Source organism: Trachemys scripta, chromosome 10 (genome assembly GCF_013100865.1).
Source record: "Trachemys scripta elegans isolate TJP31775 chromosome 10, CAS_Tse_1.0, whole genome shotgun sequence".
NCBI lineage: Eukaryota > Metazoa > Chordata > Testudines > Emydidae > Trachemys > Trachemys scripta.
In genome coordinates, this window is record NC_048307.1 from 59,023,820 (window position 1) to 59,047,187 (window position 23,368).

Sequence of the window (23,368 nt, forward strand, 5' to 3'; positions counted from 1 at the left end):
CAACTATATGCCTTGCCCTTTTCAAGTGTTGAGAAACTGTAGCGCTAAAGTTCTATAGGTCATAGTCTGGCACTGTGAAACTACAAGGTTATGTGTGTTGTTCTTTTTGTGCCAGTATAACCCCCTAGAATTATTTCTCAAATCTGGTCTACTGTGTAGACAGAGATAAAATTACATCTCACTTCCTCCTAGTCAAAATAGGGACTATAAACATATGGAATATGTGGAAAGTATAGCAGTAGTTGTTGCAATTACTAATGTGTAGGCTTCCTTTTACGCCTTCTCCCTACACCACATTTCTGTCAGAAAATCGTACATAGCAGTTTATTTACAATATATTACATGTTCACATCATGTAGTTGTCTGTTAAAACTTTTCTTATTGCAATTTTAAATACTGTGCTTTTCACAAAGCATGAAAATATCCCTTCATATTTAATTTGCCTACCCAGAATTGTACTTCATTTTATTGGCAGGCATTCTTTTAAAAATGCATTCTTTTATTTATTTTTTTCCCTAACAACTTATGTTTTTTTCTCTGTTTACAACAGGCACTTTAAAGAGGAGGAGACCACCACAAACGACTCAACCACCACCACGTCAGAGACCCCGGGAGAGTTATCAGATGGGACACATGAGACGTTAACTACAGATTTTTTGCCTTGGTTCTTCCTAGTGCCTACAATGGGAAAACTTCACTCCAAAGAAAACCTATTAAGTCACTGTCCCCAGTCCAACTCTCAAACAAAAATAGAAGGAAAAAAAAGGCAAGATGTTATGTCCTCGAACAAGTGGAGGAGTTTAATTTTTAATTATTGGACCTTCCAGAGAGAGAAGTGATTTTCTTACAGATATTTTTAACCTAATGGCACAAAAGTCTTAGATTATCATGTTTTTTTTCCCCTTTTCTGCTCTTCATTGCTGCATTTTCTTCACTTGCAGGCAAACATGGCTCTAGTAAAACTTTTATTCACAAATTGAAAATATATCTGTATATATTTTTCAACTGCCAATCAAGGTTAGGAAGCTAGATCACCTCAACATTGGAGACATAACCTGCCAATGTATATAAATTGTTATATGCAGACATGTATTTCTAATGTACACCCGTACTTCTGTGTGCAATTGTAATCAAAAGAATTGCAATATGGATGTTTCTTTGTATTATAAAACTTTTCCGCTATTAATGAAGAAATTACTGTTTAATTGACTTACTCAGGATAACAGAGGATGGAGGTGTATAATGGTCAAGGATTCTGTAATGCTTTACACAGCAGTTTTGAATCAATTCAAACTTTTTTTATTAGGATCAGAGTTGGTTCAAGTACTCATTTCATCTTTTATCAAACAGCTGCTAAGACATAGCACACAAGTTTGAATGCTCTTTTTGGAATACATGCAACAAGTGTGCAAACTTCGCATATGCCAGAATGTTTCAAAATTACATTTTATATAAATGTCTGATTTCTTGTAGTTCAGCATAAGTATTTTTAATTTTCGTCTGATTATTCTGTTAAATAATGAAGAGTTGGATGAAATATTTCCATGCTTTAGTAGAGAAATATGCCTGTTATACAATTTGTTTTAAGGACTGCAACCGGTTTATTTGGGTTGTTCAGATATTCGTAGTGTGGTAATTACGTTCATGATTCTGAAGAAATGGGAAGGATGAAAAGCTGTAGTTTCTATTTTTTAATTTATCAAATATTTAGATAACTTTCCAGCATGATACTGTTAATGAATAACCACTAAAATACAGTAATATTCCAGCTACTGTAGCTGACTTAAAGTTAAGCCAACTGATTTTCCCTTAAATATTTTATAACAGTAGTGAAGTTCAAACAGCACAATGTCCCATTCCAAAGTTTGTAGTACGAATGTAAATAATTGGCATTTTTTAAAAAAAGAAAACAAAAGCATTTATTGTCTTAACATGCTTACTGCTATGCAGAAATGAAAGGGGCATTACAAAAGTTTAAGCTCGTGACATATTTATTGCTTGTTTTCCAAAAGCTGCAAGCTAATTAGAGGCAAATGGCTATAATTTTCCTGGCTTTGCTTAGGAGAAAATTTATTAAGGGTTGGACAGGCTTTCTTTTTTTTTTTTTTTTTTTTAAGAGTATAAAGTTTACACAATCATTCTCATAATGTGACGCAAGCCAGCAAGGCCAAAAATATTACAGAATATAATGGGATCTCTTCCTTGTAAACTTGTACAGTATGTGGTGACTTTTTTCAAAATACAGTTTTTTGTACATGGTTTAGAGACAAATTTTGTACATGAAACCCCATAGACTATAAATAATTCCAAACAATCTTAATAAGTTAGAAATGTATGTAGTTGCTTTTAAATCATTTTAAATACATTTGTTTTCAGACCGTGCAAAGACTGGAAGTGGGTTTGCATTTCTAAAATGGTGACTTTAATTCAGCAAGAGTTCTTAGTAACTTCTTGAGTGTGATAACCTTTGGGGCATGTAAATTTTTTGCTCGTAGTGTTATCCTGTGGTGGGGTTTCAGCAGATACATGCTGCCCTATTTTATTTTGAGTCTAAGTTAAATGTTTTCTGAAAAGAGAAATGTGCACTGAACTCTCCACTGCAAGTCAAAATGTGGTAAAACAAAAGAGATCAAGACAATTGAGATCTAATACTACTGTCAATTTAATGTCCACTGTGTTTTATACAGTATCTTTTTTGTTCACTTTGGAAATTTTTACTAAAATTGCAAAAAATAAAGTATTGTGCAAAGATATGTACGTTTTTTTTGAAACTTGAAATGCATTAATAAATAGACTTGATGAAATTATCTTGAAGGTTCGCTTGCTTTTTAAACTCAAAGCAAAAGGAGTATACAAATGCTACTTCCTCCTACTTTTTCTGTCTTTCACCACAGATACCATTATAACAAGAATAACTGCATTATGAATGCACCAGAAAGTGTTATCCACATCTCCCAATTTGAGCTTCATGCAGTAAATAGAATAAAATTTGTCTGTGAAAACACTCTTTTTAAGATAAAGCTCTAAAATTATCTTTATTCTGTTTCTTATTTCTGATCAAAGTATTTTAAACTCCTCTGCTGTTATGTTTAAAAATTAAGCTAATAACTGCGAAGGTGTATAAGGTAGATCTTTAGTTGGTTTGATCTTGTGAAAAATAAATTCACTTTCTGACGCATTTTATCTGACAATTAATATAAAATTCACTGAAGATAACTAATGAATAAGTTTTCAAAACATGCTATGCAAATCTGATTTTTACTGTTTGTTAAAACTGTCAATATAGATAGCTTTTAATTTTTAGTGAACAGATCTTTGAAAATTGATTTTTTTTTTAACTGCTTGGACTAAGATTTATATTAAAAGGCCTGCCAGCCACATCTTTCATTCAGAAGTTGTGCGGTGTAAGGAATATATGCTTGAAGCTTTTCTTTCCCTAACTGAGCAATTGAACTGAGAAATTCCTGAGCATGCTTTGATGTATTGTTTTCATGATTTTGACATCACTGCTTGCTCTTAGAATTAAATTGTACAGTTGGGTGCAAAAAGAATTATTAGATTATCAGTGGGAGCTCTGCACCTCTGGAAGCCAGATAACCTTTTCAGGTGCCTAAATAGGGATTTAGATGCCTAACTGTGAACTGAAATGGGGGGGGAAATGACTTATAAGCACTTAAAAACATGGGTTCCTGATTTCTTTTAAATTAGTCCTTGTAGACCCTATACGTGTGTAAATGGCTTTATTTTTGGTAACTCATCTGATTTCCCCAGGATATATCTGCTAATTGAATTCAGTTGTCTTCATACTTAAACGTTTTTATCCATTAAACCGCTTTTTTCCTTTAGGGAGGAGGTGCAGCCAGCATGGTGTGAATGTCCGAAAGAAGGTCTTCGTGTGATTCCCTTTAACATGACATTTTATCTAGTCAATCAAAGCAGCAAAGACTATAAATCAGTGGCTCAGTCTCACTTTTTCATTACTGTTTCCCACCTCACATAAAGAAAGCAGAGGGGAGAGTTACTAATTTTGAAGAAAGGTGAATAGAACTAGGAAACATTAGTTCACATAAGGTAATTAAAAGCACTAGCTTTTGTATATCTAAGGTTGATTTGATGCTGAGGCTTCAGCAGCCTCTGTACAGATCTTGATATTTATTATCCAAATATTTCATACTTGGTTTTCCTAAAGTTAGGCCCTAAATTTACATTTAGGCACTCGAAGAAGTGGCCTGATTTTTAAAGGTATTGTGCACCCATAGGTCCCTGAAAATAGGCCACTATTTAGGTGTAAATGAGGATTTAGGGTGTCTAACTTTACAAAAACAAGTTTGAAAATGTTGGCCCATGTACATAGATACCTTGGACACTAAACCTAAAATCAGCTGTTATAATCTGTTCTCCATTATGGTGGTTTTTGTGGCAGATTTGTTAAGTTTTCATATGGATGCCTTTCATCATATGAAGTAGCAAAAGGGTGCCTGTGACTTCAGCCTTTAAGAGGAATTGTACTTGGGTTCTAGCCTTGGCCCTTGCTCTAAAAGCAAGATCAGTTCAGTATCCTCTGAACACAAACATTCTTCCAGCCTTCAAGAAAGCTACAAGGAATACTGGATGTCTTTAATTATCATAACTTTCTAGTTTGATAGAAGCAAGTCCTTAAAAAATGGATATGAGGCACATCATGTTGCAGAGACAGAATGGAAGGCAGAGTACAATCCAACACTGCCAGCAATGCCCAGATCATAATTTAGAAGGTAGAAACCATAATTTGTATATCTTGAAGCAACAGTAGCCACAACAGCAGAATCAGACTCTCCCAGTCACAGAAAACTATAAATTGCTGAATTTTGAAGATAATCTAGGGAGATTTACAGTTTAAATTGGTCAAAAAACCCACTCTTTATCCTGTCCTGGACTTGAAAAAAATCCAGTCAAGGTGAACTAAATGAACTTGGCTATGTAATATGATGGCCACAGACCATTTGCCCCTTCAACACTTGTTTATCATATATTCAGTCTCAATACAAGGTACTTGGGGTAAAATTTTCATAAGTGCTTAAATCCATTTTCAAAAGTAACTGAGGGCTTGTGTACCCCTTGGGATTATGTGCACTACAGGGGTGTGATTTCTAAAGTACTTTCATGCACTGGCTGGTCGGTGTAGACTGCTGGTGTACACTGAAAGTTCCATAGCACTATGTTAAAGTGTACTAAGGAACCTTCAGTGTGCACCAGCAGGGTCTACATGGACCAGTTAGTGCAAGATACATTAGCGTGCTTTAGAAATCACACCCCCATGGGGTGCAGTGTAGACAAGCCTTTAGGCACTTAGAAGCCTAAATATCATGGAAAGTCAGTGGTTAAGTTCCTGACTTGGAAACATTCAGCCAAAAAGTGGGTGTCTGCTGTTCAAGAGTGATGGACATTCAGGCCTTATTAGTTGATCCACTCTCCCAAGATTTGCCCACATGGATCTTTCATACACTTTCCCACCAGCTTTTTTCTTGTACAGAATGCTTCAAAAGGTCCAATAAGTAGGGGCCCTACCAAATTCATGGGCCATTTTGGTCAATTTCACAGTCAGGATTTTAAAAATAGTAAATTTCATTATTTCAGATATTTAAATCTGAAATTTCACAGTATTGTAACTGTACGGGTCCTGACCCAAAAAGGGTTTGTGGGGTGATTGCAAGGTTATTGTGTGGGGGGGAGGGTATTGCCATGGTATTGCCACCCCTACTTCTGCACTGCTGTTGGCAGTGGTGCTGCATTTAGAGCTGGGCAACTAGAAAGTGGTGGCTGCTGGCTGGGAGTCCAGCTCTGAAGGCACCGCCGCCACCAGCCACAGTGCAGAAGTAAGGCTGGCATGGTATGGTATTGCTACCCTTACTTCTGCACTGCTGCTGGCAGGATGCTGCCTGGGGCTGGGCACCTGGCCAGCAGCTGCCACTCTCTGGCCACCCAGCTCTGAAGGCAGCACAGAAGTAAGGGTGGCAATACCACAATCCCCCTACAATAACCTTGCAAACCCTGCCCCCTGCAGCTCCCTTTTGGGTCAGGACCCCCAATTTGAGAAATGCTGGTCTTCCCTATAGTATCTGTATAGTATAGGGTGAAAGTACACAAAAGGCCAGATTTCACAGGGGAGACCAGCTGTGAATTTGGTAGGGCCCTACCAATAAGTGAGAGCTTGAGTTAATATCTGAGTAGTGCCCCATTGGCTTTGGTGCTTGACCACAGAATTGGCAATTGATCCTTCATTACACCTATGTCTGGGCAGACCCCCTTGCCTTAAGATTCTTTTTATCATGGCACACCAGGCATGATTTATTTAATATGGCTTTTGAGTGTGGTCTTCAGGGATTTTGACTGACCATAGCCTGCCAGGGCCTGGAGGAAATTCAGGCACAGCCATAAGGATAATGAACAAGTATCAAGCGTAGGCTGAATTTTGGACTGTCAGATCTCTGCAGACCCAGATACTGGCACTGAGAAACAACTTAGTGCCAGGAGCTGAGCAAAGTCTAACCTTTTAGTGAGACCTATTAAAGCACAAAACTTACTGTGTCCATTGAAGATCCAAAGATTTGCTTCCTGGGGTTAGAATCTGGCCCTATCGGCATCGACCACACAGCCCTTTTCGCCAGTTTGGGCAGACTTTTTCCTTCTAATCAAGGTCTTATTCCCAGTAGTTGTTGCTTTTGCCAGATCAGCTTCTGAACTGGGTGTATTTTCAAGGAAGGCAACTGGTGTATTGTTCACCAGTTAAGTGTGCTTCAACTTGTAGCCTGGCTACTGATCACCTTTTTGGTTTCTGAATTTAAGATCAGGGCTTATTTAAATGAATGGTAGCTATTTAAAAAAGCCTGAAAGTGCTAATAAGATAGAATCCTAGAAATGTAGGGCTGGAAGGGACCTCAAGTCATCTAGTCTAGTCCCCTGCTCATGAACTGTCGGCAAATGTTGCCGACTCAACATTTAGTCCTGGTCTACACTACAGAGCTAAAAAACGTTGCCACAAGGCACCTTACGTTGACCTAACTCTGTAAGCATCTACACTAGAGGTTCTCAAACTTTTGTATTAGTGACCCCTTTCATACACCAAGCCTTTAAGTGTGACCCCCCCGCCCTTTATAAATTTAAAACACTTTTTATATTTAATACTATTATAAATGCTGGAGGTCAAGTGGGGTTTGAGGGTGGAGGCTGACAGCTCACAACTCCCAGTTTGAGAACCCCTGATCTACGCTAAAATGTCACTCCCACTGATGTAACTCACCCACTTTGCCAATTTAATAATTCCACCTCCTCAAGAGGCATAGTGCTTAGGTTGACACAATGTCAGTGTAGATGCTGTGTTACTTATGTTGACTTTAGGGCCTCCCAGAGGTGTCCTGCAATACCCCACCATGACCACTCGGCTCACTGTTTTGAACTCTGCTGCCCAGCACCCAAGTACACAGATACAATAGGGTTACCATACGTCTGGTTTTTCCTGGACATGTCTGGCTTTTTGGTAATCAAACCCCCATTGGGGGGGGGGGGGGGGAAATTGCCAAAAAGCCGAACATGTCCAGGAAAAATACCGGCCGGGCACTTCCCCTCCTGGGCTCCAGCTGCTCTGCTCCTCCCCTGACTCTTTGGCTCTGTTTAAGAGCTGAGCTGCCCGAGCGCTCCAGCTTCGGGCAGCCCCCTTGCCTCCGGACCCCGAGCTGCCGGCCGGGCACTTCCCCTCCCGGGCTCCAGCTACTCTGCTCCGATGGCGACGGGTCCAGAGGCATGGGAGATGCCCGAAGCCCGAGTGCTACCGGCTTCACGGTTTGCCGGGCAGCCTCCAGACCCTGCACTCCCGGCTGGGCGCTTCCCCTCACGGGCTCCAGCTGCGCTGGGGAAGCGCCGGCCGTGGGCGCAGGGTCTGGAGGCTGCCCGGCAAACCGTGAAGCTGGTAGCGCTCGGGCAGCCCTTTTTGCGTGTCTGGGAGGGAGAAGGGGGAGTTAGGACAGGGACTTTGGGGAAGGGGTGGGAAATGGGTGGAGTTGGGGCGGGGCCGGGGGTGGGAAAGGGTCCGTGGAGTGTCCTTTTTTTTTATTTTTTAAATATGGTAACCCTAAGATACAAGCCCCTGCCCTTTCAAAGCCCTGCAATTTTTTAATTTCCATTTCCTGCTTGCTTGGCGTGGAGAGTTCACCTAGCAACTGCCCAGCTGACCAGGCCGGCTCCATGCTGCAGACGTGTGGAGTACATGGGAGGTGGTGGATCCCCTGGGGGTGTGGGGAGAAGAGGCTGTGCGGGCCCATCTCCAATTCAGACGTAGATACATCGATATCTATGAGCAGATTGCTCAGGGCATGGGGAGGGGAGGGCTACAAGAGGGATCTGCAGCAGTTCTGCGTGAAAGCCAAGAACCCGTGGCAGATGTACCAGAAGGCTAAGGAGGCTGAGAATTGCAGACATGCCGCTTTTACAAATTGCTGCATGCCATCGTCTGCACGGATCCTACCACCACCAAAAGCCACGTGGCTACTTTAGGGGAGCTGGAGTCACAGGCCCCTGAAGTGAACAGAGGAAGAGGACTATGGGGTACAGGTGACGGGTGCGGCAATCTAGGACCTGTTTTTGATGCCAGAGCAGTCTGGTCTGTCCCTACAGTCCAGCATACGTGAGCCTGATGCAGGGGAAGGAACCTCTGGTAAGTGTGCAGTTTGCTTTGATATTTAAGGGGCACATCTGTTCATTTACTCTTTTTTTTAATCATGCTAGAAGAGGTAGCGAAATAACCAATGGAGGTAGAGTCACTATGCTTCTCATTCCCCTGCACAGTTAGGCAGAGGGGGTCCTGTAGAAGAGTTGGTTTATGTGCAGTGGTATGTCTTGTGAATCCTCCATAGAGATCTTGAGGAAACTTTCCTGGATGTAGTCTGCAATCCTCAGCTGAAGATTTCTGGGGACTTGTTTCTTCTGCTGTGGTAGGACACTTTCCCATGTCACTCAGCAATTATTAAGCAGGCACCATTGCAGCACACAGGCTAGTAGCATGTAGACCTGGTCTGCAGCTGGACATGTGCAGGCGCTGTTCCCTTTCAGCCTCCATTCAGGAGTGAGATGTCAGCTAAAATCACCACTGCCTGTGGAAAACGGTGCCACTATTCCGTTCAATTGCCCTATCTGCATATACTCATGCCCATGAGCTACTCTGCTTTATTGTCCCAACTCCCCTGCCCTGGGACTGAAGCCATGCTGCATGAATCCCAAGGAGAAGTGAGAATGTAGGGTTTGTAACTTGTGTGCATCAAGGGAGTGAGTTCGGTATATACCAAGTTTCTACTGATCTTGTGAAAACACTCACAATAGTACCTCTGTGCATTGTATCTTTTGCAAGTGGAAATGTGGCCTTGAGCGGGTCTCTCCATCCACACAAGCAGAGCAGCTCAGCCAGATAAGGAGGAGAAGGAAGAGGACATGAGATGACATGTTCCAAGAGATCTTGCAAGCCTCTGGTGCTTCAGATACCAAGCACAGGGCTTGGAGGGATCACACTTGTGGACAGAACGGACAGGGATTGAGAGGATAGGAGAAAAGCACAGTGAAAGGAGAGAGATGTGCAGCAGGAGATACTAGCACTTCTCAAGCAGCAGACATGCTGGAGACCCTTGTTGACCTTCAGGTTCAACAGACCCATGCTCACCTCCCTCTGCAGCTTATAGAGAACTGCATTCTGGGACCTCCCTACCTGCCCCACCCCCCCATTCCACATGGTGTCTGGGGCCACTGCCCTACTCTACCATTCCATCCCAGGGGAGAGAACAGATATTCACAGCTGCACATACACTGCCCCATAGGCGCCAACTCTGTGGGTGCTCCAAAAATTAGTGGGTGCTCTGCACCACCGGCAGCCAAGCTTCCCTCACCCCCCACCTCCCCTTCACCCCCCTGAGTGCGCTGTGTCCCCGCTTCTCTGCCTACCTCCCAGCGTTTCCCACCCAGCTGCCAACAAACAGCTGTTTGGCAGCGTTAGCATGCTCAGGGGAGGAGGTGGGGAAGAGGTGGGGCTGGGACGGGGATTTGGAATGGGGGTGGGGCCTCATGGAAGGGGTGGAGTGGGGTTGGGGCCAGGGGCAGAGGGGAAGTCGAGTACCCACGGGAAAGAGAGGAAGTGAGCACCTATGCACTGCCCTGTGAGAGAGACAGTTGGTGTATGTGTTTGTGAAATGAAAATGACTGTTTTTTCCCTTTCAAAGGTTCTTTCCCCTGTATTTATAAAGCATTTCAACATCCCTAATGATAATCCTCTGGTCTAGAAAAAAAAAAAAAGTCCCTGCTTACAGCTTTCTGAATAGTCCTGTGTTCTTAAAGATGTGTGCATCATGCACCATCCTTGACCACCCCACATTAATGTCGATAAAGCATCCCCTGTAATCCAGCAGCGCTTGCAATACCATAGAAAAGTAGCCCTTTCTGTTGATATACTCTGGGGCAAGGTGATCTAGTGCCAAAATCGGGCTATGCACAGCATCTAGCACCCCAACACAGTTCAACCCCATTGCTTCAAAACCATCCACTATGTCCTGCATGTTGCCCAGTCACAATCCTTCGTAGCAGGATGCAATTGATGGCCCTGCACGCTTGCATCACGGCAACCCCCATGGTGGATTTCTCAATTCCAAATTGCTACCCATCTGTGTGGAATCAATCTGATGTTGCAAGCTTCCACACAGCGATTGCCACTCATTTCTCCACTGTTAAAGCAGGTCTCATTTTAGTGTTGCTGCACCATCTGCGGCTGCTCTGTGAATGCCAACAACAACCTTGAATTGTTTCTATGTCCCACAGCAAATTAGCCTCCAAGGAATCATCGTGTTCCCTGTGGCTCCTCTGGCAGCTCTTCAAATACTGCATGATCAGGTGCATTGTGCACGCAACACTCATCGCAACAGTGGAGAGGTGTGCAGGATCCATGCTTCACACAGTGATGCCAGACGCGCATGTTTGTGGGGCTTTTGAAAAGAGGTGCGAAACATTATAGGATGCATATAAAATTACGGGATAGAGAAAACTGCATCATGAGACATTGAAAGCATGTTCCCAGTCACCCATGCACAACTCGTTTGCCCCCATGAGGCATTGCAATCCCTTCCCAAAATACCCTGCGGTAGGTGGTGGCAAGTTGCACAGTGGGATAGCTACCCATGGTGCATTGCTCTCTGCCTTGATGCAAGCACTGGTAGTGAGGTCATGCACTGCTGACCCAAAGAGTGTAGTGTGGACATGCAAAAGTGATTTAATTATTGAGGCAGCTGAATATCAACGTAATTTAGGTAGTCTTAATTTTGTAGTGTAGACCTGCCTTTAGTAATTGCTCACTAATTTAAAGATTGTGAATCTGCCTAAATTGTTGATTTTCCACATCTTTCAATATTCTCACTTCCATCCTGACTTGTAATTTCTGTGCATTTTTATTAACATTTCTCTCGTTTTGGTGTGACAATATGGCTTGTTTCAGGCCACGTGACCACCAGCAGCCATAAACATTTTTCAGTATTTGAGAAAAACATTTCAGATTCCTTAAAGACTTAAAGAAAATTAAACATCACAGTCGTAAAAACAAACTTGTAATGATAAATCTTGATTTCTGGCATAACCAAATGACCAATGTAGTGTCAAAACACTATTTTTCTGATTACCACATGCAATCATAAACTGAAAATAATAATTATAAGGAAATCTGTTTCTTTTTTCCATATTTTCTATTGCTACAGAAAATAATGGAAATGCAGAATCTTGACGTTTCATAATTCTCTGAATGTAATGAAGATGGCTGAAGTTTTACAATTTTCATTTGTAAATCACGTTAGTCTACTGTGAAAATTTTAAGTCTAAAACATAACTTTAGAGTTTACACTAGCATGGTGAAAAGGATTTACGTGCAGAAGTTCACTGAACATGACTGCAAATAGGACTATCAGCTGGAATGTGCTTTAGTACACTAAGCATTTCTTTAAAGCAAATTAGTTTAAAATATTTCTGTCACTACATTGAACAGCAAAGCATTTTCCAATAGAATAAACTTTAATGTAACATGTTATTAAAGGTACAATTATTTGGCTCATAACGCTGTAAATTTTATTGGGTATCAGACAAGAAGGATGAGCCTGTCAGCTTCATAGCTCCTTAGCTCATGAATGTTAGCAGGTTATTCAGTTAAAAGCTCATAAAAGTTTTCTATAGGTGTGACAATTCTCTCTCTCCAATAAGAATATTTTTGCAGTAAGTGATTAACACACCAAGTTCATTAGTAAGTAATTCAACTATGCTTTAGCTGATTCAGGTTTGACCCATGGAGCCTGTGAACTACTTGTTTTCTGGCTAGTAAAATTGTTTCCTACCTTGCAGTATGCAAATTGTTATTCCAAGTTGTCTAGTTGGAAAGCAAATTGTTTTTTAAAGAGTCAGCAACATGAAATCTGCCCAGCGTTCAACATCAGCTTTTAGCAAGAGTCTTTTGAAGTAATCATGTTTGCATTTCCACTGAGCAGGTTTTATCTTTCCACATTTCAAAGCAATTTAGGTATAAACACATGATATTGGCTAAGAAATTGCAAGCTGATTTGTTTGGGACAGCTTTAAGGACAAACAAAATGCATATTTCAGTATACTGTTATATTCCAAAAATAAAATTAAATTTTGATTTTTGTCTTGTTCCCTCTGGAAATGTCCGTGTACATTGTTTTTTGTTAAACTTGATATATTTAAAACATTTGAACTATTGTCGTAGGTGTGTGGGATTTTACTAATGCATGACGGGCAGCTCTGTTCATGTTCTTGCTAATCTGAATTTTCTCTTTGGTCTCCGAGAGCTGTTTGGACATCTCACAAACGTTTTCTCTTGGGCTGGATGCAGGTGCACGTTGTCAACACTTTGAGAACAAAACGTCATTCTAAATAGAAAACACAAAGTATAAGTTACCTTTTCTGGACATTTCTTTGTGTAAATGTTCTGTTCCCCATAGTATTGTTGGTTTCAATTCCTTTTTCTACTTTTTTTAATAAGATGCCTAATTGTTTTCATTTGCTTTTAATTATGAGTGTGCATCTGGCAACAAGGTATTTAGAGCAGGGTACGGGGGAATAGGTGAGGCATAGGTGATTCCTATGTATTTAGTTTACTGCTTCTGTATGTTCTTTCTGATCTTCCAAACTTTATGCTAGTTCTCGTGAGTCTTGTCTTCATGAGGAAATTGTTGATAGAATTCTCCACGGCTGTTACCATCAGTTTAGCTCTCAATGCCACAATGGTGGCATGCTAGTAAGGGCAAGGTGCTGATGGCCACTAGGGGCATAAACCAGGTCATGTAGATCTGTCCTGATAGTTAGATAATATGGTGCTTAAAACAGCAGCAGCTGCCTGGACCCTACACTAGTGTTCTCCTACTCTTGCTACCACGTGTGATGCTGAAACATTAATAGCAATAGATGGACATTTTAGTGAAAATATCTTTGTATAAATGCAGCCCTAATAACATTTTGAGGCTGTGAGGATGAGATCTCAAAGGCAGATGAAAGCTTAGCCCATCCTTGAACATCCCTGCTCTGCTCTTTAAGAAGCATTATTGCAAAATTATTCATTGACACGTGTCCCTCTTCCACACAAAGGGAAAATCTAGCACATAAAACCATTCCAAACAAATGTTTCAAATGATTAAAATGGGAAAAATGTGGATATGAAAATATAGTCAACAGTTTGTTCAAGTGCCTGGGAAAGTGGAAGACTTATCAAAACATATGGTTTTTTTTTCCCTAGTATTTTTAAATCTAAAATTCCCAATATGCTAATGATTAAATTCATGCAGTTTGGTCTCTCCAAGAGAGTTTTAGTAAATGATTTAAATACACCCCCACATTTTTTTCCAAAGAGATTTCCCCTTAAGTATTCCTTGTGCTTCCTTTTAGAAATACCTAGTAAGCTTTCACTCCCCCCAAAGCACTATTTCAGTTCCCATGAAGTTCTAGATTTCATAGAAAGAGAATAGCACCTCATCAGCCCCTATTACAACATCCTCAACACCAAAATCCAGTTCCATTTACAGAAAATAATGCCAAAGGTCGTTGTGTATCTAAAACACCTACAAAGTTTTGTGGTGCCAACCCTCTCCCCCCCCGCCTTATCTACTCCAGTGGGAATCCCTAGACAGCACACCAGTAGTGTGATTCTTTTGAACGATTTTGAGAGTCCTCTTACAGCACATTATTGGCACACACAACAGTATCAGGGAGGAACCTTCCTCTTTAGGAAAGAATTTCAAATGGAGCAGACACATATTCCTTTCACATTTTGTATACATTTTCTTAAACTATCAAAACTCCGGTTGAACCATATCTCTGTCATGCACAATGGATCTTACTCTCCAATTGATCCTGCAGCTAACTTAGCTAAGTCAATACTGTATTAGGTCCATTATCATACTCATACCAACATGAGATGTCAAACTCATGATTAATACTCTATGGCAGGATCAAGTCAGAGATGCTGTTCTGTGAGGAGGAAAACATTTATAAAACAAGTGCTTTGAGTAAGAGCAAAAGGAGCACAAAGATATTGGTCAAGTAAATGTATAATTTTTTTCCTTTAGGTTTGAAGCACTATGTAAATTTCTGTAAATCACTCATCTAATCCCTCTTTCAAATGGGCACCAGGAAACTATGGCTCTGGAGATAGTAGGGGTACCCTCAATAATCTGCAATACATATCGGTGGTGGTGGTGGTGGGGTCTTTCCTGACCTCTATGGAGCAAGACTAATATAATTGTCCCTTCAGGATTGAAGCCTTTTGCAAAGAAGTACAATTTGTTCCCATTTAACCTTAATTAAAATGGCTAGTTCTCAAGGGGTTAAAGCAGTGGCAGTCATTAAAAACATTACTATGCAGTCTTCTGGCTGAAATTTTCCTTTGTTTTAAAGACAAACTATTTCACAAATATAAGCACTGATTTTACCAGTACTGTAGTGGTTTGTCTATGGGGGATGATGTAATAGCTCAGGGGTAGGCAACCTATGGACGCATGCCAAAGGCAGCACGCGAGCGGATTTTCAGTGGCACTCACACTGCCCAGTCCTGGCCACCGGTCCGGGGGGGAGGGCGGGGGTGCTCTGCATTTTTATTTAATTTTAAAAGAAGCTTCTTAAACATTTTTAAAACCTTTACTTTACAACAATAGTTTAGTTATATATTATAGACTTATAGAAAGAGACCTTCTAAAAACATTAAAATGTATTACTGGCATGCAAAACCTTAAATTAGAGTGAATAAATGAAGACTTGGCACACCACTTCTGAAAGATTGCCGACCCCTGTAATAGTTCTTGAAAACCATGAAACCTCACCTTGCATTTGCAAGTTTTTACTCAAGAAAAATCTAGCTCCTAGCAAACAAAGTGCAATGATTTTACAGTTTGCCTGACAGTCACTTCATCTACAGCACCAGAAAAATGACAGCATAGAGTGCAGGAGTGACTGCCAAACACTGGCAGTGATCAATGTTGTTATGTATGGTGCTTTTCCTCTCCAGTATCTCTGTATGTGTATGCTTAACCCACCATGGAAATTCCATTATTCACTAACACACTATCCAACCGGGCAGGGGCCTCCACACAAGTTTTGATACTGCACACAGAGTAGTAGTAGCTCATCTGTCCAAGACTGGACCAGAGTAAAAGAAACTAATGTGAGAAAAATCTACCAAGTCTATCAGAAAACAGACTTCTTGTGTTAAATTAATGTAATGAATAATCAGACAGGAGATGCATAGTTCTGAAATCTGCTTCCTCCTATGTTGCACTTCTGAGCAGGATATAAAGCACCCTGGCTTTTCCCTAGGGGTAGTTATTGTTGGGGCAGGTGATGGGGTTATCTTTATAAAGTTACTGTTAACAATGTGTGCTTTTTCAAAAATATTGTGTGGTCCCTAGGGACTCTGCATTAAAAAAAAAAAAAGAAAAGCAGGCTTCCTTTGGTCATCAATTGTATTAGGGAAAATCTTCACTGCAGAGTTAACTTTGGTGTTGTCCCTAACCCTCTCTCACAAAAAAAGCTCTCACCAGAGTTTGTGGTGCTTAAAACCAGGGCTAGCTGACCAAGCTGGGGGCATATGCTAGGACTCAAGCGCCACTTTCATTTGAGCTAGTGGCCCCCTACTTTGTAATAAGCCTGCAGATGAAACCACTCAAGTGCTGATAGGTCTCAAAGGTCTTCCCACAATTCCTCCATGTGCCCAGAAGGCCAGACAAGCTCTCCCTATTTCCTGAGTTCATTGGGAAACGATCATAGAGCAGCTCAGATTACTGCAGCGTAAAGCACCATGGGAAATGCCCCCAAGAGTCCTACTGACTCCCACGGGTGCGTGCAGCACCAGGGAGGACTGAGTGACTCAGGTAGGGTTTTGCAGAGTGGCTGCCCACTCCTGGGCTAGGCTAACCCAGGAGATTGCTCCAGTTAACTCTGCAGTGAAGACATACCCATAGTGCTCAAAGCTTGTTGCTTCCAAAGAGTTCAGCTGGTAAAGAGGCTGCTGTCAGAGAACAGGAGTCCACATGTAGCAATCAATTATCTAAAAAGTTCAGTTTCAGGCCTACAAATATCCTGTGATTTTTTTCAGGCCTGGGTATATCTAAAGGTGCACGTTAATCCTTGAATTCAGCTCTATTTTGAATCACAACTGGATTTATGATACAGCCATGTCACTCTCCTTGTACTCGACATACACAAAATATGAGCAGACCAAAGACTGCTTCTGCTATACATAGCGAGTGAAAACCAAGCCTGCCCCCCCCTCCTTCCATTGCTACAAAGCAGTTTGTGCTCACTTTGTAAGTTCTCTTATGTCTCCCTATCCCACCCACTGAGGTATTTTAAACTCATATGGGAGACAGACAAGTGGGATGGACAGGCACAGTGGGTGGTGTTTAGTGAATTGGAGTAAAGAGGTTTATTTTCTTTGCGCATCTCAAAAGTTGTAGTCTTTGTTATTTTATCCCTGATAATTTAAGGTCTGTGCCCACACTGCTCCTTAATTACTCCAAAAAGTGATTTCTATAACACTTACTTTTGCTGTGTTTCTCCTGCTTTGACTCTTATTGTCTTTACAATAAGTCCTGGTCGACGGTTGCCCTTTGTCCAGGGGATGATAGTTTGAACTGTGTCCCAGATATTTTCCCAAACTGCAGTTCCTTCCCATTTGAATTTGATCATCATTAGCTCACCAATGTCGATGTCCAGAGTGATGAGAAAGGAATAGGTTTTATTTCCTGTAATGCCTTCAACGCTGTAAAAGCAAAACCACCAAAAGTGATCTGGATGCTGAAATGTGCTTTGTGTGAATGAGAGTTTCTGTATTATAGGTCTATCTATGGTTTCCATGTGAAGAGGTAGAGCAGATGACACTAATATCTAAACAACACTTCAAGAAAATGTATTTTTCTTCCTGCACTTTTTAACTGTAAACAATCTTGCAAGATTCTACAGCAGTGGTGCATTTACTATTAAAATAAAGTTGTACTCTTCCCACTTACAAACTGGTCAGTACATTAGCCACTGAGCTACCGATATTATTTGTTCTTTGTATTGCAGTAGTTCCTAAGAGTCCCAGTCACGGACCAGGACCCCAGTGTGCTAGGCACTGTACAAGCACAGAACAAAAAGAGAGTCCCTGCGTCAAAGACCTTACTTGACGGACTTAATTTTTGTTATTACTGTCCATATAGGTAGGGATCAAAGTGGGTGGGGGCAGTTCCCCTCCATTGCTAAAATCAGAAGGAGTTTCCCTTCTCCCGGGTCTGGGGAACTCACAGCTCCTCCAGGGCTTCTGCTCCTCCAGGGATGGTGAAGTGTGAGGATTTGTCAAACAGAGCCGATAGAAATGGGAGGAGCCTGGACTATTTGTGGAGCAGCAGTAACTCCTGACAGGAGGAGAAAAGATTCCCCAAAACAGAGTCCCTCTGTGCCTCTTCTTCACTACAAGAAGGTCTGTCCTACCAGCAGCACCCAACTCCCTCTCCCTCTCGGTGGAAAAACAGAGCACCCAGATTTTGCAGAAAATCCCTCTAGAAATGTCTCTAAACTTGTCTAAACTGAGGGGAACTACACCAGATGTTTCAGTATTTCTCCAGGAAGTACCTCCCAAGTTCCCATTTGCTTTTACGTCAATTCAGATTCTCTGTAATGGTCAAGTCTAAATGACATATAGCAATGGAAGTGGGGTATGCTAGCGATGGGTCTTTCACTTCTCTCCATGCACAAATGCTCTATCTCTGTGGTTAGCTGGCTAAGGGCCTGGTGGGAGAGGAACCTTTTGGGATATATTCTTCTCTTATCTCTATTCTCTTCTCCTTCCTGCATGCATAAGATGATAACATACAGAGATACTGTGTGGTGTCTAGACTCATGACAACAGCCATCCATACTGGTTGGTGAACCTCCCCATTTTAGTTAGATCTCCTTTTAACTGCACAAAATAGATCCAGCATTCTACAACTGCTCACATTGGGATGGACTGAACTTGGCTGGACAGGATGCTGTACTCAATGTTCAAGAAAACTTCTAAGATTGACTAGTTCATTTTATAGTGACTTTTCATACCAAGACTTTCATGAACATTGTAAAAGTCCTACTTCCCGCCCCCCCATGATTTCCAGTTCATCTATTGAAGACTGTACTAAACCAGGCAATTCAGAACAAATGATGCATATTTATTATACAAGTGAGCCTGTATTAGAAAATGTAGCATCGTTTTTCACCACAATAAACTAGGGACTTTGTGTCTAGTACTCACAGGGTGATGGGGAGATTTTCAGCATCTTCTTTAGTGCCTGTCAGAGAGACAGTAAAAGTTGGTTCTACCTGCTTCTCTTGAATTTCATTGATGAAGTGTATCTTGAATTGATAATGGTAAACTGCACAGGAGAAGAAATTGCAAGGTGAGTCATGGTCATACAGGCAGCATACTCATGTCTGAAATTTGCAGTTCAGAGCAGACACTTGAAAATCATTTCCCATTTATTTTATTAAATGCATTGGTCACCATTAAAAAGTCAGCAGTTGTTAATCATTGCCAAATAGCATTAGCCAACAGGTTTTTGGGTCTCCACTGCTCTCTTTATAGGGAGTGGTATAGGGGAAATGGGTGGGCGGGAGTTTTCTGTGGGAAATCTTTCAGATTTCATAAGATTTAATTCTGAGAATTTCTGATGTGTGTCACACAGAGTAAGCAGGCAGTTGCTGGTTTGACTTCCCTGGATTCTGTACAGCTGTATAGATAGAAATCCTTTTGTGGACTGGAAAGGGCAGTGGAGTAGTCACGTGGATTGAGAACTCTCTTCTGGATGTCAGCCTTGCTCACTGTGATCTGCTGGAACATCTCCCAGCAAAACAGATGACTGTTCTTGATGGCATAATGATACATTGTGCTTAACATGCATCTGTTCACAATATGACTTTGTTCAACACATTGCAATAAGAAACATGTCATTACTGCTTTGAAGTTTGATGGGTTCTAGAAGAAGAGAGTTTGGGAAAGTCTTTGAACTGAAAAAGTGATGCATTTGTGGAGAAGAGTGGCTGAGATATCAGCGTATGTGTCGTATGTAGTTTTCACATGTAGCAAATTGCAGAAAATCATTGTCTGACTGTGTGCAAATTGTGCCATACAGCTTTGAATGCCCAACTTTGTCTATCCTCTGCCCGGTCAGCCTGTCAGAAGTAATGGTAACAGAAGTAGTTTCATTTACTGTGGAAAAGCCATTATCAGCTGATGAAACCATTCATATAGTACCATCTATCAGAGGATTTTTGAGCAAGATGACTCTGTCTGCCCCCAATACATTAAATGGCTTTAAATTAAGAAACATAACACTCATGAGTTGTTGGTATCCCCCATAACACTGAGCCCTATGGGCAAACACTCCTTACTTCACCAGGCCCGCCCCTCCAGGCTGGGGCTTGGAAGGGGACAGTATAGGTCTGCTTATGTCAGTCTTATACTGATCTTGTGCATCTGGGGGAATTTTCCTTGGCACTTTGCCCTTTCTATGTGGCCCCTTTATGCTGCTTGGAGCAGCACCTTGAGGCTGGAGAGGTGCATAGAATGGGTTCCTTGGTTGGTTTGGCTAAGTATTCAAACCCATCCATCCACTAAATACCAAATCTATCATTTTTAAATAGGTTTTAACCTACTGACACTGTATATCAGATCACACTGATCAGACTGCACCTCTTAAATGCTATGCTCATAACCATGTGAAATTAAAGCTGGGCCTGCACTGATCTTGGAGACTTGGGAAGGAAGTTCATGTTATTAAATACCAATATATTTCTGCGGAAGCTAAAGGCAATAACCTTTCCACTGTCCCCACTAGATGAAGGTTGTTTTTTTCCTAGCTATCTGCTGGATAAGACCTGTAAAAGATGTCCTGACTAAGGGCTTGTCTTCACTACCCTCCCGGATCGGCGGGTAGAAATCGATCTCTCAGGGATCGATTTATTGCGTCTCGTCGGGACACGATAATCGATCCCTGAATCGATGCGCATACTCCACCAGCCCAGGTAGGAGTAAGCGCCGTCGACGAGGGAGCCGCGGTGGTCGATTTGCCGCTGTCCTCACAGCGGGATAAGTCGGATCAGATACGTCGAATTCAGCTATGCTATTCCCGTAGCTGAATTTGCATATCTGAAATCGATCCCCCCCCATAGTGTAGATGTAGCCTAATTTTGGGCATTCACGCCTCCAGGGCACATTTAGCAAGAGTTACAGGTGTTTATCCTGCTCTCCTGGTCAAATTACAGATCAGGTAATTACATACTATTATCCAATACTGCCTGATAGTTAGTGTGGAAAGGTATTCACTCCCCCTCCTTAAAATTGATGTGTAGCATCACTCTCACAGAATGGCTGCAGTTCAGTGGTAGGTGAGTGACCCCTCTACATACATACATGCAGTCTGTATAACACGTTGATCTTTCAGGATGAAAGGCGCTATTATAAATGTGTTTTCTTACATCTGCTATTTTTTTAATGAAACCAGGTCAGCTTTCACTCCAGGACATACTGTCATTAACTTGAAGAATAGAATGTCCAGTTTCATAAAGAAATTAAGATTACGAGGAAGTATAACATTGAGCTTCTTAATTATTTTCTGTCTGAATTTTTCACATGATCTTTACAGCATTCTTGGGAAAGTGTTTCAAGATCACTTGTTACAGATTCTTACACAGTTGTTAGACTGTTTTGCAGCTACTATGAAAGAAAAGTCTTGTTAAGGCATTGACCTTTTGATATCCCAAAGGTCTGTGAGAATGGCTTTTTCTTTTTATATCAGGAATAGTTCCAGGAACTGAAATGTCTTTAAAAGTGAAATTCAAGTCAATGGGAACAACAGAGTTAAGGCTCATGATAAGAAAAGAGTTCCAGATGCCAGTAAGAAAACAATACCAATGATTGTTTCTTTTGCCAAGGCACATTTGTCAGTAGATTCCTTACTATAAAAGCAGTATTTAATCATGGATCCTGAAGGTGATCTTACCATGCTGACCCAAAATAAATTTTTGCTTTGAAGAACAAGTGAAGAGTGACTGCTTAGGGGCTCCTAAAATGTCAAAATATATTTTGAGCAGTGTGATGGGGCATCTGCCCCACACTGGCCAGTAAGGGGTTAATAGAGCCCTAGAGAGGGCTGTGGCAAAAAGCAGCCAATAGGAGAGGGGCTGTGAGGAGTATCCATTGAAGGCCCAGCAGGCCCATATAAAAAGAGCCTCAGTGCTTGAGGAGGGAGCACTGTGTCTGGAGTAAGCTGCAGTCCTGTAGCAGCTTGGACAAAGCAATGCTGGCAGGAACCTGGGGAGAAGAGAAGGAGCTCCAGATGGGCTGCTGAGACGGAGGAGGGTGTTGTGGCCACAAGGAAGTGGCCTAGGGAAATGTAGCAATAGTAGAGGCAAAGGACTGCAGGAAGTGAATGCAATTCAGAGGATCCCTGGGCTGGGACCCATAGTAGTGAGCAGGCCTAGGTCCCTTCCACTCACCACTGGGGGAAGTAGCAGGACAACTGACTGCAGTCACCACTGGGGAAGTGGTTGAACTATGAACTAAACTCCCCTGGAAGGGGGAAACACGGATAGTCACATGGCTAGAGAACTGAGCCATGAAGAGGATGCAGTGGCTCCTGACACAGAGGGGTTGCAGGTGGACTGCGGAGAAGGAGTGATGGGGTGCAGACCATGGATGGGGTGTTGGCCTCGAGCTAATCCCCAGAATGACCAGGAGGAGGCACCTGTCCAGAGGTAAGTGATGTGCTCCATGACAATTAGCTTTCCATATCATAATTAAAAATCAAATAGGAAATTCAGAAAATCAACTTTTTTCTGTTTTCATATGGATTAAATCCAGTCCAATCTGAGGTGCTGAGACAGAGCTGTGCATGTAGCCTCCCCATTTGGAACAAATGCCATGCATTTTAAACGAGGATTAGAGGAAGGGTTTCCAAAAATCTTTCAAAAGAACCCAAAAAATGTGTGAAAGGATTACATTGAATTACACATTGCAGTCTGATGTCCCCAGTGCTCAAAGTATAAGCAGCAAAATTCAATAGTTCTGTACGTAAGCAGAGCTTGTTCTAGGGATGTGCAAACCATGTGGGTGTCTCCTTTCCCTGTGGCAACCTCTTAGCATCCAAAGTGGTAATAAATAGCTTATTTCTGAAAGGAGGGAGGAGGACTGAACACATTGTCTCCTTCAGACAATTCTCACTCTCTTTAACAAGATGTGAGACAGTATTGGCCAGACTGACATTGGCATACATTGCATCTGTGGAGTCAGAGCAGAATCTGCTTTTCCCTGCAATTCCCAAGCTGCTGGATACTCTGTGATGCAGGCAACAGCTCTGAGGATAGAGAGACAGTCTCGCCTCCCTCTTTCTTTTTAATTCCCGTGAGCTTGGTGGCGGCAGCAGCAGGAGAAAGGGGAGTGTAGCAAAGCAAGACTCTCAGGCATGGTGCCTCCTGCTGGTTATCTTGGGAATTAGCTCTCCAGCACTTGGAGCGCCTCCTGGTGGCCAGTGTTTCGCCTGTTGCTAGCCCCCCCCCCCATGTCCCTCCCAGGCCTAGGTGCCCTTTACCTCAGGGTTCTGCCCCAGCAGTACCCCACCATGCTCTGTCTCCCCTCCCAGGGGAACCCCCAAACCTCCCACCCACCTGGCCTCAGTAGCTACTGCCAGTTATCATCTAGCTCCCACTCACTGGGGCAAACTGCAGTCTGTCATGGCCACTCATCATCGGCAAGAGGGTCGGACCAGCTGCCTCTGCCCATTCCCAGGCGGCACCTCCCAGCACC

General features: G+C 42.1%; 2 protein-coding genes across 4 annotated transcripts in view; one reads left to right on the forward strand and one right to left on the reverse strand.

The window, feature by feature from the left end:
• Positions 1 to 2,807, forward strand: part of ADAM10 (ADAM metallopeptidase domain 10) — a 112,369-nt gene extending 109,562 nt beyond the window's left edge. The window contains exon 16 of the mRNA XM_034783194.1: positions 551 to 2,807. Coding sequence (XP_034639085.1) covers positions 551 to 645 — 95 coding nt within the window. The 3' untranslated portion in view covers positions 646 to 2,807. The remainder of the gene's footprint in view (positions 1 to 550) is intronic.
• Positions 2,808 to 11,729: 8,922 nt separating this feature from the next.
• LIPC (lipase C, hepatic type) overlaps positions 11,730 to 23,368 on the reverse strand; it is an 80,150-nt gene continuing 68,511 nt past the window's right edge. For all 3 annotated transcript variants that reach the window (XM_034783397.1, XM_034783398.1, XM_034783399.1), the window contains 3 exons: positions 18,821 to 18,941; positions 17,096 to 17,314; positions 11,730 to 12,935 (listed from right to left, as the gene is read on the reverse strand). In XM_034783397.1, coding sequence (XP_034639288.1) covers positions 12,812 to 12,935; positions 17,096 to 17,314; positions 18,821 to 18,941 — 464 coding nt within the window. In that variant the 3' untranslated portion in view covers positions 11,730 to 12,811. The remainder of the gene's footprint in view (positions 12,936 to 17,095; positions 17,315 to 18,820; positions 18,942 to 23,368) is intronic.